The 14965-nt window shown below is 38.2% G+C and overlaps 1 protein-coding gene across 1 annotated transcript in view; it reads left to right on the top strand.

Annotated features, from left to right (window-relative positions):
* The first annotated feature begins 1544 nt into the window (after positions 1–1544).
* Positions 1545–14965, top strand: part of LOC149251452 (uncharacterized) — a 52465-nt gene continuing 39044 nt past the window's right edge. The window contains exons 1-2 of the mRNA XM_089453888.1: positions 1545–2036; positions 2291–2499. Of these exons, the coding sequence (XP_089310014.1) occupies positions 1545–2036; positions 2291–2499 (701 nt within the window). The remainder of the gene's footprint in view (positions 2037–2290; positions 2500–14965) is intronic.

Raw genomic sequence — 14965 nt, 5'->3', positions numbered from 1 at the left:
ACGAGTTGAAAAAGTAGTTTTACTATTTTATTATTTTTTAATCTTTTTACTTTTTAACTCAAAAATGGTGAATCATCCCCCATGGTTGACATCATCACCTTGAATCCTATTGGTTCTTATAAATTTTATTTTGGTTGTACATTTTCCTTAGGAGGCCCATTTTAGACCTAAAAATTCCCCTAATGCCTAGTTCATCACTTTGTTACACTTCCCCCTGATGAGCAAAATTTCCTAGACAAAATCCTTGCCCCTGAAAGGGAATCCCTTCCCTCTAAGAAGTGGTTACCTATAACCCTCTTTCAAAAACTTGTTCGACCCATCCTGACTGTAATTACCTCCTTAATGGGCGAATATGACTCATACATAATAAATAAAGCCACCTTGGGGTTTATGCATATGATGAAGAAACCCAACTATCTACTTAAAATCTTGTTATACCTATCTGCTTCTATAAGCCTTCATCTTCGTTTATTCCTTCCTTCCTATTATTTCTGTTACTACTCCCTTTTGTTTTACATGTTCCTGTATACTCATGTCTAGATCTCCAAGTGTTCTCTCCCAAAAAACATCAAAATTTTGTCTTTGACTAGAATGTCTCAGTGAGGAAGAGGCCTGGCTTAGGTGGGTATTCCCAATTTATCTCGACTTTCATGGCTATTGCTTACCGTATTATTCATGGAAACCCTCCTCCCAGAATCTTCCCGCAGCAGAAGGAGTTCCTCCAACTCAGCAAAGATTCCATGATAGGGGACTGGTACCTCTATGAGGATTACATAGAAATACAGGTTTACGGTTGTGAACTTCATCCATATCATTTACCAGTATTCATGCCAATGAGGGTCTTTTCCCTTGACTTCATCTGGCATATCCTCAGTGTAGATCTGCTTTATTTTTTACCAACAAAGAAGGGTTACGTCTTCAAAATGGGATAGCTAGTATGCCCCTTTGTGGTAAACACAAGGCAGGTTTTCAAAACAATTGAGACGTTACTAGAATCTATGGAGCTAGAAAAGGGTGACACTTGGCACTATGATCCCCAAGGCATCATTGCTCGAAGGAGAGAAAAAAATAAATCTTCGACTTACATGCATGAACCTAAGCCCAAAATTGAATGGAAAGCTAACTTTGACTCATGGTCTTTGAATACAGAGAAGAAGACCTAGTCCTCAGTCAGTACGGGCAAAGGAACAAAGAGGGATGATGACTCAACAGGGGGTGTCGATACAATGGAAGATCATATAAATAAAAAGGCTAGGGTTCATGATCCAGAAGAGGAAGAGAAAGAGGAGGAAGTAAATATATAGTTAGAGAAGATTGTTTCAGATCACCCAGCCTTTTAGATCAACCTGGAGAACCCACCAGCAGACACTACTTCACCAAAAACTGAAGTAGCCATTCCAGATCCTAAGGACAATGTTGTTACTGCAGGACCTAGTTGGCCCATAGGAAGGGCCATTAATGAGAGCAACAAAAAGATCAAAGAGAGATTAAAGAGAACAATGGTTTCCAAATCTACTCCTCATCACACCCGATTACTAACTGCCATGGACTTAGAGAAGGATGAAATGAAGTTTTCACTACGACATCCATCAATACAGATCTTACCTGAAGGACCTCAGTTCAAGACCCTGGATGTATCCTTGAATTTGGCCAGTGTCCCTCTCTCAGATAAAGTCAACTTACATAAGCAGGTTGGTGAGATGTTGTATAATGACTTGGGTAAAAACCTTATGACTATCAATAGAGCAAAGACATATATAACCAAGATCTTCAATAAAATAAAAGTGGAAAATGCCAACTCAAGAGCTATATATCTACAGAAAGATTCATATAAGGATTTGATTATCAAACTAGGCGTAAACGTAGATGACAAATCAACAGTAGAGGTCGTCCTACAAGAAACTAAAAAAGAAGACCAGGAGTTAAGGCATAAACTAAATATGCCCGACAATGAACATGTTCAAACACAGGAGCTGGTACAAGTGGAGAGGCAGAAAGAACAACTGGCAAAGGAGTTGGTAGACAACAAAGAAAAGGTATTGGCTTTGGAATAATCTATGGCCGAGTTACAACAAAATATTGACTCTCATGTATGCATAATAGTGGTGCCTGAAGATCCCCAAACCCCACTGATCACCTCACTTAGGCCTTAACTGAGTTGCAGCTCTCTGAAAGTGAAATAAAGAAGAACCAAAGGGACTTAGACACTACCAAAGCCCAGCTAGCTTAGAAAGAGAAACAATTGCAAGCCTTAGTTGAAAATGTTGAACATGTCACTAAAACTTTGCAGGGTTCAACACAGGAAATAACTGAGCCAAAGGCTAAGCTGAAAGGGAACATGTCTCTCCTTAAGGCCAGGCAGCTGGTATGGGACGAGATCATCAAAGAGATAAATCTCATTTTGGAGCATATAACTCTGATACATGAGAAAAGAGCCATCAGTGTAGAATTTGGACCACCATTGACAAATGCTAAAGACGTGAGTATAAGGAACTCCCAGTTTGCATTAAAATTCATTCATTTTCTGAAATGAGAGGCCAACAAAGGAGTTGAGGCCAATGGATATAGCAGATTAGAACAGTGTAGTCATGGATATTTATAAGGTAATTTCAAAAGAAGAAGGCCAAGTCAAAGCAAAGCAGAGCCTCATCAGGTTGCAGAAGGACGTGGCTGCTTTCAATGAAGAATTTGATAGGATCCTGCAGGTTGGGTTACCGAACCTTCAAGACCTTGTGGGGAACTGCTGCCACAAGAGTAGTACAATTAGAAGATGATAGAAGCAAAGAGTAAGGCATGGTCATCTCACGAGAAAACAACTACTCTAAAAGGAACAACTATGGTAAATTTCTTAAAGAAGGAATTTCAATTACTCGGGATGGTTAGGAGTCTGTTTCACCGCAAGTTGGACTACTCAGGGGTAATTGATTTCAAGATCAACTATAAAAGGTTTAGCTATGCTCCTCAGCCTCCTCCAGCCTTATGGGAAAGATGTGAATAATTCGCTAATCCACCTATCATGCAAATGGTTCATCCTCAGGCTTCGCATGCGTCTCACCAAGCCTCATCATCCAACTGCTCTTGAAGATTCTCTAGATCATGCCAAGCTTTGACATTTTAGACTACTCTTATGTTATTTTTACTTACCACTTTTACTTTGATAAGTTATAATGAGTACATTTTAGTTGAAACAGTTGTGCATGTGCACATGCTGAAGTCTTGAGATATTTTTGACATAATGAACTGAATCAAGAAAGAATATCGCTCTAATGGCCTATCTCTGTCTACAGAGGCCTATATATGTGATTTTGATGAACGAAGAAAAGGTTCATGATTTTGGAAAGAAACTCTGTGTTATTTTTTAGAACGTTTTGGTTCTTTCATGTATGTGTTACTCAAAATATTAATGCATATCAATGGTGATTCCTTCATTCTAGGATTACAGTATGTCTCCTCTCTTTTGTAATTTCATAAATGTTCATGTTCTTCTTAGATTTTGTGTTATGTAGCTGCCAGACATGTTTCCTTATTTATACAGATTCATTTGAGTTAAGATGTTAATGAAAATTTATATATGAGTTTTTGGAAGCTAAATCTTTAAATGCACTCCATGAGTCTTTGCATCCATTACTATTACATAACTGTCATTTCTTTCTGAATCCAGATAAGTGTAGAATACTCGATATCTTGAGCTCTATATGATGGGTGACTTCTATTATTTATTTTGCTACCACAATCACATTAAAGTAAATGATATATAACTCCTTGGGTCATTTTGGCCTCCTTTGATTGATACTTTATATCACTGTGTACCTCACATATATATAAAGAACTCATGGACTGTGTCTTTCCTAAGTTGTTTGAACCAACTAAGTTCTATTTGTAAGAAATATTGTAAATGGTGTCTCAAATCCTTTGAAGAATTATCAAAGATGCACCAGATTCAGATGTACTAGGAACTGGTCTCTTCGCAATCCAGAGGTTGTCTATAGAATCGACAATAGGATCAGTAGGCAGGCTTGGTCAGTGTAAGCTTGGTCAGTTCAGTTTTGGAGCTCTCTCATTATTCTCTCTCTCTCTCTCACTCTTGGACATAGAGAGTTTTCTTGGAGCACTCTTGGAGAGTGTGGCATACTTGGAGTTTTGGAGTAAGAAGGCAAAGGAAGAGCATGAAAGTGCAAGAGGACATAGGGATCAACATCTACAACGAGTTTTTCCTTGCAGGTACCAAGTTGCATGTATGTTTTCCTCACTATTTTTGGATGCATGGTGCATACATGTGGTTTATTGGTTATGATCTGTCACTATCATGGAGGATTGCCTATATTGACAGTGGATTTTCCTAGCCTTTCCATTTCTTGGATAGCCATGGTGTTGTGGGTTTATTTCCTTGTTTTGTTTTGGTTAGTTCTTAGGATTCCTTTAGCTTGGTTTGATTTATTAGTTCTTGGAAGCCCTAGTTGGATAAACGCTTTGGAAGCCCTGTAACAACTTGGGTTGAGTTACTAGTCCTAGAAGCCTTGGTTAGACAAATGCTCTCGAAGCCCTTGGTGGGTTGAGTTACTAGTACTGGAAGCCCTAGTTAGAAAAATGCTCTGGAATCCCGATGACAATTGTGGGTTGAGTTACTAGTCCTAGAAGTCGGGTTGGAACAAATGCTCTGGAGCCTTGGAAGTCTTGGGTAGAGACCAATCTAATGATGGTTTTGTGATGTCCGGCCATGAAGTGGAATCACTATTTGATGGGTTGAGGTGGTTTGGCCTTTGAAAGCCTTAGATGGTTTTGATTGATGTGTTTTATGAGATCCCACATTCATGCTTGGAATATGGAATGGGGGTGAATGGTTGAAGAGAGATTTGTCTCAGCCATTCTATGGTCGGGTGGAATGTGGTAGTCCCATACCAGGTTGGATTTTGCATCATTAATATGAGGTTATTTCTCCTTTTTATCTCATGAGTATTATATTGGTTTATATGTGGATTATATGGTTGTTGTTTCCTTGGTATTTCTGTTGTTATTACGTTGGTTACAAATATGTATTATGACAGTCGTTATGTATGGCTCTCATCATGTTTTTACTTGTAAATGAATGAACAATGTATCTATGACCTAATGGATGAAACTAAATCTAAAGTGATAAGGAAAAAATGCCTCATAGCGAATCTCAGATAAGTATGAGACCCCTATGCATAGATTTGTTATTTAAACCTGTAGATTTCATTCATGCCAGGTGTTTGATAGAATGTCAGTCCCGGTTGGGGATGGCTAGGCCTAGTCCTAGAGTTAGTTTTTGGTTTATTAGTCTTGTAATCATGTGTTTAATGGATTATGGATGTCACAACAAGTTATGGGAAGTGGCCAGAATTCTAGGTTTGAAAAGTGCCTTAAATTCCACGGACTCTAGCACAGGTCTACTAGAAATAGTCCTTGGACGCAGGTATGTAGGCTTGTGGGTGCATATAGAGCTCTATGGACACTGTGATACCCATAGCAAGGGAGTGTCAAGAGGTTTAATAGCTTAAAAACTCAGTGGGACTCAGGGGTTGGTTAGCAGAAAAGTTAGGATGGTTCCTAGGAGTTCTATTGCTGACATTAAAGGTCTATATGGTGTGTTTCCATTGGTTCCACTTCCTTAACTTCATTTAGGAGGTCGAAACATACATAGTAAATTCTTGTCACATGTTTAACCTGGTTGGTCGGTTACTTGGGTAGATGTGGGAGGAGGGTGTTACAAAATATTGATTGCAATCATGTTTTTTTTCATGTATTTCACATTTTTCATTTAGTGGGGTCCACCGGAAGTATGAAACATGGGTACTCCTTGGATGAAAAAATAATTTTTGTGTTCAATGAGTGCTCCTGCTTGAAATTATAGTAAAATCATAGGGAGATAAGTTTAAAATACGAGTTGAAAAAGTAGTTTTTTCTTTTTTCCCTCCAAAACTTGATGAGGTGGTCTAATCTTATTTTATTATTTCCACTATTATCTTATAATATTCCTTAGGAGGCCCATTTTATACCTCAAATGTTATATAATGAGCTTTTGATAATCATATGTTAAGCACATTCCCCGATGTTGCTCCGCTGCTAACAAGTTTGTTTAGTACCTCGACAGAGTCACCTCAAGGAATCACAAGCATTGCGTCATTTCCAGCAAGCCTGTTCAGTACCCCAGTGGATTTGCTTTCTTCACCTCTTTGTGTAGGAAGCCTTTCTCTTCTTCACCTATTTCTTTAGTTACTATTAGAATGTGCAAAGGTACTTATTTATTTGAAGGTGGAAGAGAGATCCCATCTTATTTTATATGAAAAGGAGGTTATTCCTTGTTCAAAGGGATTCATATAATGTCTGAAATTGATATGATCATTTTAAGGTTTTGTCCTTTCCTTTCTCTACCCAGTCAGGTCAACGCATGAACACATCATTAACTAAAATTCCAAGTTAATAAAATAGATCCAAAGGTACGGACATCATAGGTCCACTAAGAGTTTTCCATTTTGCATGACTCGTATTTTCCGTCTGGAAATTACTTGACTAATCACTTAGACCCAAACAAACAATGAGACTTAACAAATAACCAAGCATTGTAGTTGTCACAATCCCTTTTCATTTCTGCCACATTGTTCTTTTGTGCCATACATACACTCTCACACAAGGTCTTATTTATGTACATTGACCAAACAAACTAGAAAGAACACAAGACATGACAGGATAAATAAGATAAGGTAAAAAAAGAAAACTGTACAGAGGTAGGAACATAGCCCAGGGCTGCTACTGGAAATAATTCTTAAGCTCTCGGTCATTGATAGGAAGAGGGTAAATCCTCCATCTAAGGATTTCAGCTTGTAAGAATGGTGGCCAAGATTTTAAATGATGGTATAAGGTCAAATCCATATGGATTGAAATTTGGTGTGCTTTCCTTTCTCTTCATGGGCCTTATCCCACTTCAAAACTAGGTCTCCTACACCAAACTATTTGTTCCTTGCAGACTTTTTATTAAACCAACGCTTGATTTGGTTTTGGTGTAAGGAAAAATTTTCTTCTGTTTTCAGCCTATCTTCCTCTAGCTTGAGAATGGTATCTATCCTACTCTAAACAAACAAACATGGTTTTCCTTGAGATTCCTAGGAAAGGTGCAAGGTTCGAAGGTATATGGTCTGAGGAAGGATAACTTATTTTCTGTATACAAGGAAGTAGGGAGAGGTCTTCAGAGAGGGTTTGGGAGTGACACAGTCAGCCCATAATGCATTCACCAAAGCATTATTCCAGTTCCTTTGTTTAGAGAAAATGATTTTCTTGATAAGACGGATTAGGTACTTGTTTGTAGACTCAGCTAAACCATTCCCCTGTGGGCAGTAGTTTAATGCATGATTTAAAACAACACCATTTCCTAATGCAAACTCAAAAATCTATAATGAAGAAAAATAAGTTGGATTATCAAAGACAAGTGATGTAGGAATGTCAAACCTGGTGAGGATGTTTTGCTTGAGAAATTGAATGACTTCCTGATCATTAACATACCTTAATGGAACTGCTTCGGTCTACCAAGTAGAATAATCAGTTGCAGTTAAGATGTATTAGTGTTAATTTGATGAGTGAGGAAAGATTTTTCCAATAGCATCCAATCCCCACTTTTGAAATGGTTCCTCAATTGTTATGCATAGCAATGGGGTGACTAACTTCTGATCATGACCAACACACCTTTGACTAACTTGGCACTTTTGGGCATAGTTGTGAGCATCCTTAAATAATGTGGGCCAATTATAACCAACCCTTGTCACCTTGTGAGTAGTGGTATCACCTGTAAAGTGTCCGCCCACTGGTCCATTGTGAAGATCTCTTAACATCCTTTCAGAATCTGGAGGCTCTAAACATCTTAGCAGGACACCATTGTGGTGCTTCCAAAAAAGCACACCATTCACAAGTTGGTAAGACAAAGCTTTAAGTCATATTTTCCTCTTCTATTTAGTCAATAGATGTGAAGGCACGGATTTGTGCTCCAAGTATTGCCGCATATTTTCATACCAAGACGTGGTTGTACTTGTTGGGGGAACTTTCTCAACATTATACATCTCTATCTCCAGTTCCCACCCAGAAGAATCCTCTTCTAGTGAATCCATTTCTTCTGTTGCAAGATGGTAGAGACCATAACCTTTGATAGTATGAACCAACTAGAATTCAAGATCATATTCTTATAAACACATTATCTAGTTCGCCATCCTCTTGCCCAACTCTTGTTGTACAAAGAGTGATCTGGTTGTTGTATGAGGCACATATATAATAATGTGGGCTTTTAGAAGGTAAGGCCTGAAATGTTTAACTGCCTTGTATACTGTGTATGCTTGCTTATCAATGGTGGGATAATTCGGTTCTGATCCCTGTAAACTAGCGCTCATGAAGGATATAGGCCGCTCATTTTCTTGATCGTCTTTCTATGTGACCACAATGGACATGTTAGAAGAAAAAATGTATAATAGAAAATATTTTCCAAAATTTGGGTTGTATAAAGTTAAAGAATCAACAATAGCTTGCTTGATTATGGTGAAGGCATATTTCTCCCTCTTTCCCCACTTATATATGGCATCCTTCTTTATCGTATCCTATAATGGTTTAACAATCTGGGCATAATCAAAGATGAATTTCCGTAGGAAATTAATCTTTCCAAAGAAGGATTGCATTACTTTCTTGTTCACACAAAAAGGGATTTGAGCAATAGTCTTGACTCTCTCCGGGTCAACCTTGATTCCAATCTTAGTGATAATGTGTCCTAAGAGGTTTCCATAACACACTGAAGATGCTCTTTTTCAGATTTAGTGATATCCCATACTTGCGAAATCGCTCAAAATTCTATTTTAGATGATGTATATGATCATATCTTTTCTTGGAAATTATTGTTACGTCATCCAAGTAGACGACCACACTCTGGCCGATCAATCCATTGAATGTGATGTTCATGGCCCGTTGAAATATAGTGCCAACATTATTGAGTCCAAATGGCATGTTCTTGAAAGAAAAAGTTCCCCACTTTTCTCTAAAGGTGGCCGTTATTTTGTTTGGTTCTATTACCAGCTTCATTGTATCTAGAGAATCCATCTAGTAGCAAGAACATTTCTGACCCAGATACCGTGTAGAGTATCTACTACATAAATGGCATGGGGTAATTATCCTTATCTAAAGCCCAATTGAGGCTAGGAAAATTAACACACAAGTGTATCTCGCTGGACTTTTTCCTAACAGGAACCAGGTTAGAAACCCATGTAGAATGAAAAACTTTGAAGATGATCTGAGCATCCTACAAATTCCTTAATTCCTTTTGAATTAAAGGTTCAAGCATCAGATGAAATTTCCTTAGCTTCTGCCCCAATGAGTTCACCCCTTCTTTAGGAATCACATATTGGATTATTTGCGTATCATATGTCATTAAATCATCATACATCTATGCGAAAACATCTCAATATTTTTTGAAAATCCAGATGAAATCCTGTCATTCTTGAGGAGAAAAACATGTACTGAGGTTTACATATATCATATCTTCCTTGGTTCCAAAATTTAATTGTTCTTGTCACAATGTTGAGCTCCGAGTCTTTGTATTTACTGTTCCTCTAAAACGGTTTTGTAGTTCATATAATTTCTCAAGGGATACCACACCCTTGGGCATACTATTCCCCTTAGCTACTTGAGTCGCTTCATGCAAACCCTTTTAGTTCTCATCTTCTTCAATAACTGCATCTTTGAAAGTAGTTGCATTGGCCATGAAGTGCATTATCTACTAGTCATAATTAAATATGCAAAATTTAGTTACGTTATCAAGCATAAATGGCTTATAAATAATCTCTTTATAAAATCCATCTTAATGGTGACATCCTAGCAGCTACATTGGATAAAACATTTGCAGCAACGAATTCTAGGAACATAATTAATATTAAATGCTTTAAATAATGAAATAAGGCACCATACCTCTTGTTGGTAGTTTTTCAAATTAGGTGAAACACAATGAATGGTATTTCGTACTCGATGGGTAACAATCTCTGAATCACTGATTACCTTAAGCACTTACACCTTGAGGTCTATGACATTCTTCAATCCTAGAACTAGTACTTTATAATCAACAATGTTTTTCATGCACTTGAACTCCAAGCGGCATGACAAGACATATTTTTATTTTTATTTTGAGTGTCAATAAGAATACAACAAGCGCCAGAACCGTCCTGAGTTTTGGAACTGTCAAAATATAGAGTCCAGATATTATTTTCTACCAAGTTAGTTTCTACACTAGTAGTATGTACATCTATATCACATATTTCATTAGCACTAGTTGGAGTGCGAGGAAGGAGCTCCAACTGCGTATCAGATGGTATAGGGGATGGTTGCGCTTGGTAACACCCTTGGTCAACCTCTAGAAAGAAATTTCCAAAAAAGACATCTGTGAAGGAAGTTGGCTCATTGTGTCCCTCAAGTGTTGCCATGATATATTTCACATAATGCTCACTCTCTACTCAAATCTGATTATTTTTTTCCCTTATAAGCAAGCCATAAATGTGACTAGTCTGTAGAAAAGTATCCTTGTAGCTTATTGCACTAGTCTCTACTTAGAAGCAAGCCATATGTAGGTGTCCACAACAAAAATATTGATGCATTTGTGAACTCTATGGTTTGAGGATAAATAAATGATAACATTATTAAGTTCGCCAATCTCCTGGACCAATGATCTATCCAATTGTATGATTCGGGCATCAACCTTTTCCCATTTGGCATTAATCTTTTTGGTGATAGATAATGGCATGACATTTGCAGATGCACCAGAATCAATGAGGAAATTATGGAAATTATAGTTAAAGATATCAAATGTTAAAGGAAAAGGGGGGCAAATACTATTAGTAGTCAGATTAACAACATTAACTACAGACTCAAGTATATCACAAGACTTACCAGACACAACTTGAGACGCAAAATCTTCATTACCTGTCGGAGGCTGTGATGCAAATGCTTGGATGATTAGTTCATGTTGTCCTATTATTTTTTGCGAGCTCAAAGATCAAAATATTGACACAATCCCTTTTCATATCCTCAATAATGTTGTAATCAATACTTCTGTCTTTAACAAGTCATGCTGAAGTGTGGGTGGTGTAGCCTTGGTTGAAGTCTCAGGAGTGATGAACTTACTCTTGTTGTTTGTGGAAGTGTTCTTTGTAGGATGAGCACTTCCAGGCTTACTTTGTGAATTTTGAGTAGGATTAGTAGGTGGTAAAATATTTCTCAACAACTTCCTTTTAAGGTCTTTCCCAAAAACCAACCCTTTACTCCTCAATTTATATTGCTTAGTTTCTTGTTGTGGAGGAGCTTCACTCATTGGTGGTTCATTAGCACTTTGTTTGTCAACGTTATATATAATGTTGAATGCATAAATTGGATAGAAAACACCTGGATTTTTCTTTTCCATGGTTGGTTCACTTGCTTCTTTAGTCTGCTCAGATTTCTCCTCTCCTAATAAAGTGTCTATGAAATTGGTCATCATAGAATTCTTGTTGTGATTCCATTGTGGGCATGTTTTCTCTTAATGTTTCTCCTGATGGAAAGTACAAAAGTTATCCATGCAAAAAATTTCAAAATTGAGCACAACATTGGAGATCTTCCCAGACTTAGCCAGTTGATTATTATTATTCTTAAAGAAAGGTTGCTTGAAAGACTTACTGTTGGTAGATGCCTCACTCGACTTTCTCTTTAATTCTAATACTTCATTAGTGAGAAACTTTAAATACTTAGCCAAGCTTTTCATATCAAAAGAATATTTCTCTTTGGTTTTAGTGGAAGAGGCTTGAAATTCCTTACTAGTGTCATTGGAATCTTTAGAATCTTCATGATCCTCAATAACCCTAATAGAACACAAGTACTTCTCAACAACAATTGCTTCTGCAAAGTTCAAATCAATGTGTCATTTGCAACTCTCTTAACAAATACATAGATGTTAGTACTGAAGGTAGAAATGTAATAATATTTGGTGATTGAATCATGTGGTTTAACATCAGTGATAAATTATTCAGTAAACATGTAAATCTCTTATTAAAATCCTTAGCTTTTTTCTTGTCCCCCATTTAAAGATTTCCAAGTTCTTTGAGCTACATGGCAGGAGTCTTTATCATCAAAAAAATTATCTAAGAATAGCTTTTTGAACCCCCTCCAATTATGAACTGAATTAGGTGGAAGACTATGATACGAAATTGATGCTCTACCTTCTAGAGTGTACAAAAAAAGTCTACAAGCAACATCTGTAGAAAATATGCTGTAGGTTAACCCGATAATGCAATATGAATCAAAGCACAATACTATAACCTACTTCTACTATCAAATGCGGAAGCTTAAAGTTCGAGCTGAACAATATAACCAGAAGAAGAAGAATCAATCACACAATACACATGAAAATACTTTGGGGAAGGCCTCAGCTAAAAACCCCACTATCTGTATTATCATACAAGGTGGAAATACATAGGAATTATACAAAGCCTTAGCTCTCATAGCTAGCCAGTTCTCAGTACAATCCTCACGATGCTCATAGGAAATATTAGCTTCTCTCAAGCCTTCCTCTCTGCCCTCCAAGCTCCTATTTCCTTGCGCTGTTCCTCTAGGATGATTCTCACCTCACCAAGTGGAACACTTTGATCTCACACACTGTCAGAACTGCGCAATCCTCAAGCAATGATGCCTTGACTGCATGCATGAGTTTTCTTTATAAGAAAACACATGCAACTGATAGTACAATGTCCTTGACTTTAATCTCAACTAGGTCTTTCTCAGAATAAACATGCATGAGTTTCTGATGAGGGAATCTTCAGTTAACTGGAGTACACTAGTTGAGTGCATGCATGCATCAACTGACTGTTAACTCTCTATTAGTTCCTCAAACAATTTGGAACTAATTTAAATAGACTTAACTCAGTAAACTGAGTTAACTAATTACAACTCAAATATAACTCAATCTTATCTCCTTAATTTAACACTTATCTCCTTAATTTAAGGGATAACTCTTGCATGACTTCAGAAAGACTTCTAACTTGAATTTCTCCAAATAATTAAGTCAAAATAACTTAATTAATTATTTCCAAGTAGCTGTTAAGACTAAATTCAATTTTAATTCACAATTTAATTCAAGGACAAATTAAATTGGAATATTTTTGTTGCCACATTTCAACACTCCCTCTCAACAAGAAAGGGATTATCTGCCACCGTGATCTTGTCTCTATGGAACTCGAATTTACATTTTGACAATGCCTTTGTCAAAATGTCAGTACCTTGCTCCTTTGTCGAAATATACTGCAACAACATGATCTTCCCATCATCAACAGCTTGCTTTACCTTGTAAAGCCAACGGGAACTCACCACTGACTTGTTCTCTGGTCTCGGAACCACGTCCCAAACATTGTTATGAACTATGGAGTCATACTCCACCATTGCATCAACCCAAATCAGCTGCTGTACTGCTTCCTCAAAGGAACATGGCTCGGTCTCAACACATTCCCCAGTAAGGGCCATGTATCTAGTGTACCTCTCAGGTGACCTCCTCTGTCTGCGCTAAGAAGATGGTGCTCCCACATTCTCTCTCACATTCTTCAACAATATGTTAGCTTCTCTTGTGCGCTTCCCTCCATCTCTGGAAGACTCTGCTTGAGTGGATGTCTCCACTCCTGGAACCTTTGCATGCTGCTGCTCCACATTAGTCTGAGGCTCCTCCTCCTTAGGAACCAACAGTTACTCCACAGCTTGTAATTGGAACTCCCTATCAAGGGAAACTCGCATGGCCTTCTGCTCATCAAACTTGAGATCTTTACGAACCACTGTCCTCTGACTGGTAGGCAAGTACACCCGATAGTTGGGAGGTGTATCAGTGTACCCCACAAGTATCCCCAACTCTACTCTCAGCTCAAGCTTCTTCCGTGCATCCTTTGTCACATGGCAATATACTGATGAGCCAAAGATCCTAAAGTGACCCACATTTGGTCTCTTATCGGAGAAAGCTTCCTCTCGTGTCTTCATCCCAAGTATGCGATGCAGGCTTCTATTCTGCAAATAGACCGTTGTGTTGCATGCCTCAGCCCACACGTGAAGTGGTAGGCCTTGGTCATGCAACATTGCCCGTGCTTCCCCTACAATAGTTCTGTTCTTCCTCCTGGCCACCCCATTCTGCTGTGGGTTATGAGGTGCCGTCAACTCTCGTTTAATTCCTTCTGCTGCACAAAATTCCTTAAACTTTTGAGAGACATATTCTCCACTGTTGTCACTTCTCAAGGCCTTGATCTTCTTCCCTGACTCTTTCTCGACCAAAGCTTTGAACTCACAAAACTTTGTGAAGGTTTGGTCCTTCTGCATGAAATAAATCCAACATTTACGAGAATAATCATCAATGAAAATCACAAAATACCTTTGCTTCGCTGTGGATGCCATCAAGAATGGTCCACACACATCAGTATGAACTCACTCTAAGATAGCCTTTACTCGACTGTCTCGATCATGAAAGGAAGCCTTGGTGTACTTTCCCAAGGTACAACCTTTGGATGTGTCAACTTGCTCAAGTTTACCTTTGGGAAGTCCAGTAGATATCTACTACATTATCTTCAAAGCCCCATGATGCAAATGGCCCAACCGCTATGCCACAACTCACCAATATCTTGGCTTTACACCAATTCTGCTTTCGTACTCAATGCTGCACAATCTTCTACCTCTAGTTTATAGAGATTCTTCACCCGAATCCCTATCCTCTTGGTCTGACCCATGGCTATGTGTCTTAGGAACGCCTTTCCTTTACTGAAGACAACATCATAGCCTTTGTCCTCCAACATTGCGACCGATACCAAGTTCTTCTTCAGTCCATGCACATACTTCACATCTGTCAAGGTGATAGGAGCTCCATGCTCCCTCTTAAAGGCAACCATGCCCACTCCTGAAACACTATACCTTCCGTCGTCACCCATCTCTA

This window comes from Pinus tabuliformis, chromosome 7 (assembly GCF_031772625.1).
Source record: "Pinus tabuliformis cultivar Carrire ecotype Pingquan chromosome 7, CPIR1, whole genome shotgun sequence".
In the NCBI taxonomy this organism is placed as follows: Eukaryota; Viridiplantae; Streptophyta; class Pinopsida; order Pinales; family Pinaceae; genus Pinus; species Pinus tabuliformis.
Note: the sequence above shows the minus strand (reverse complement) of the source record. Positions and strands in the feature narration are given on the sequence as shown.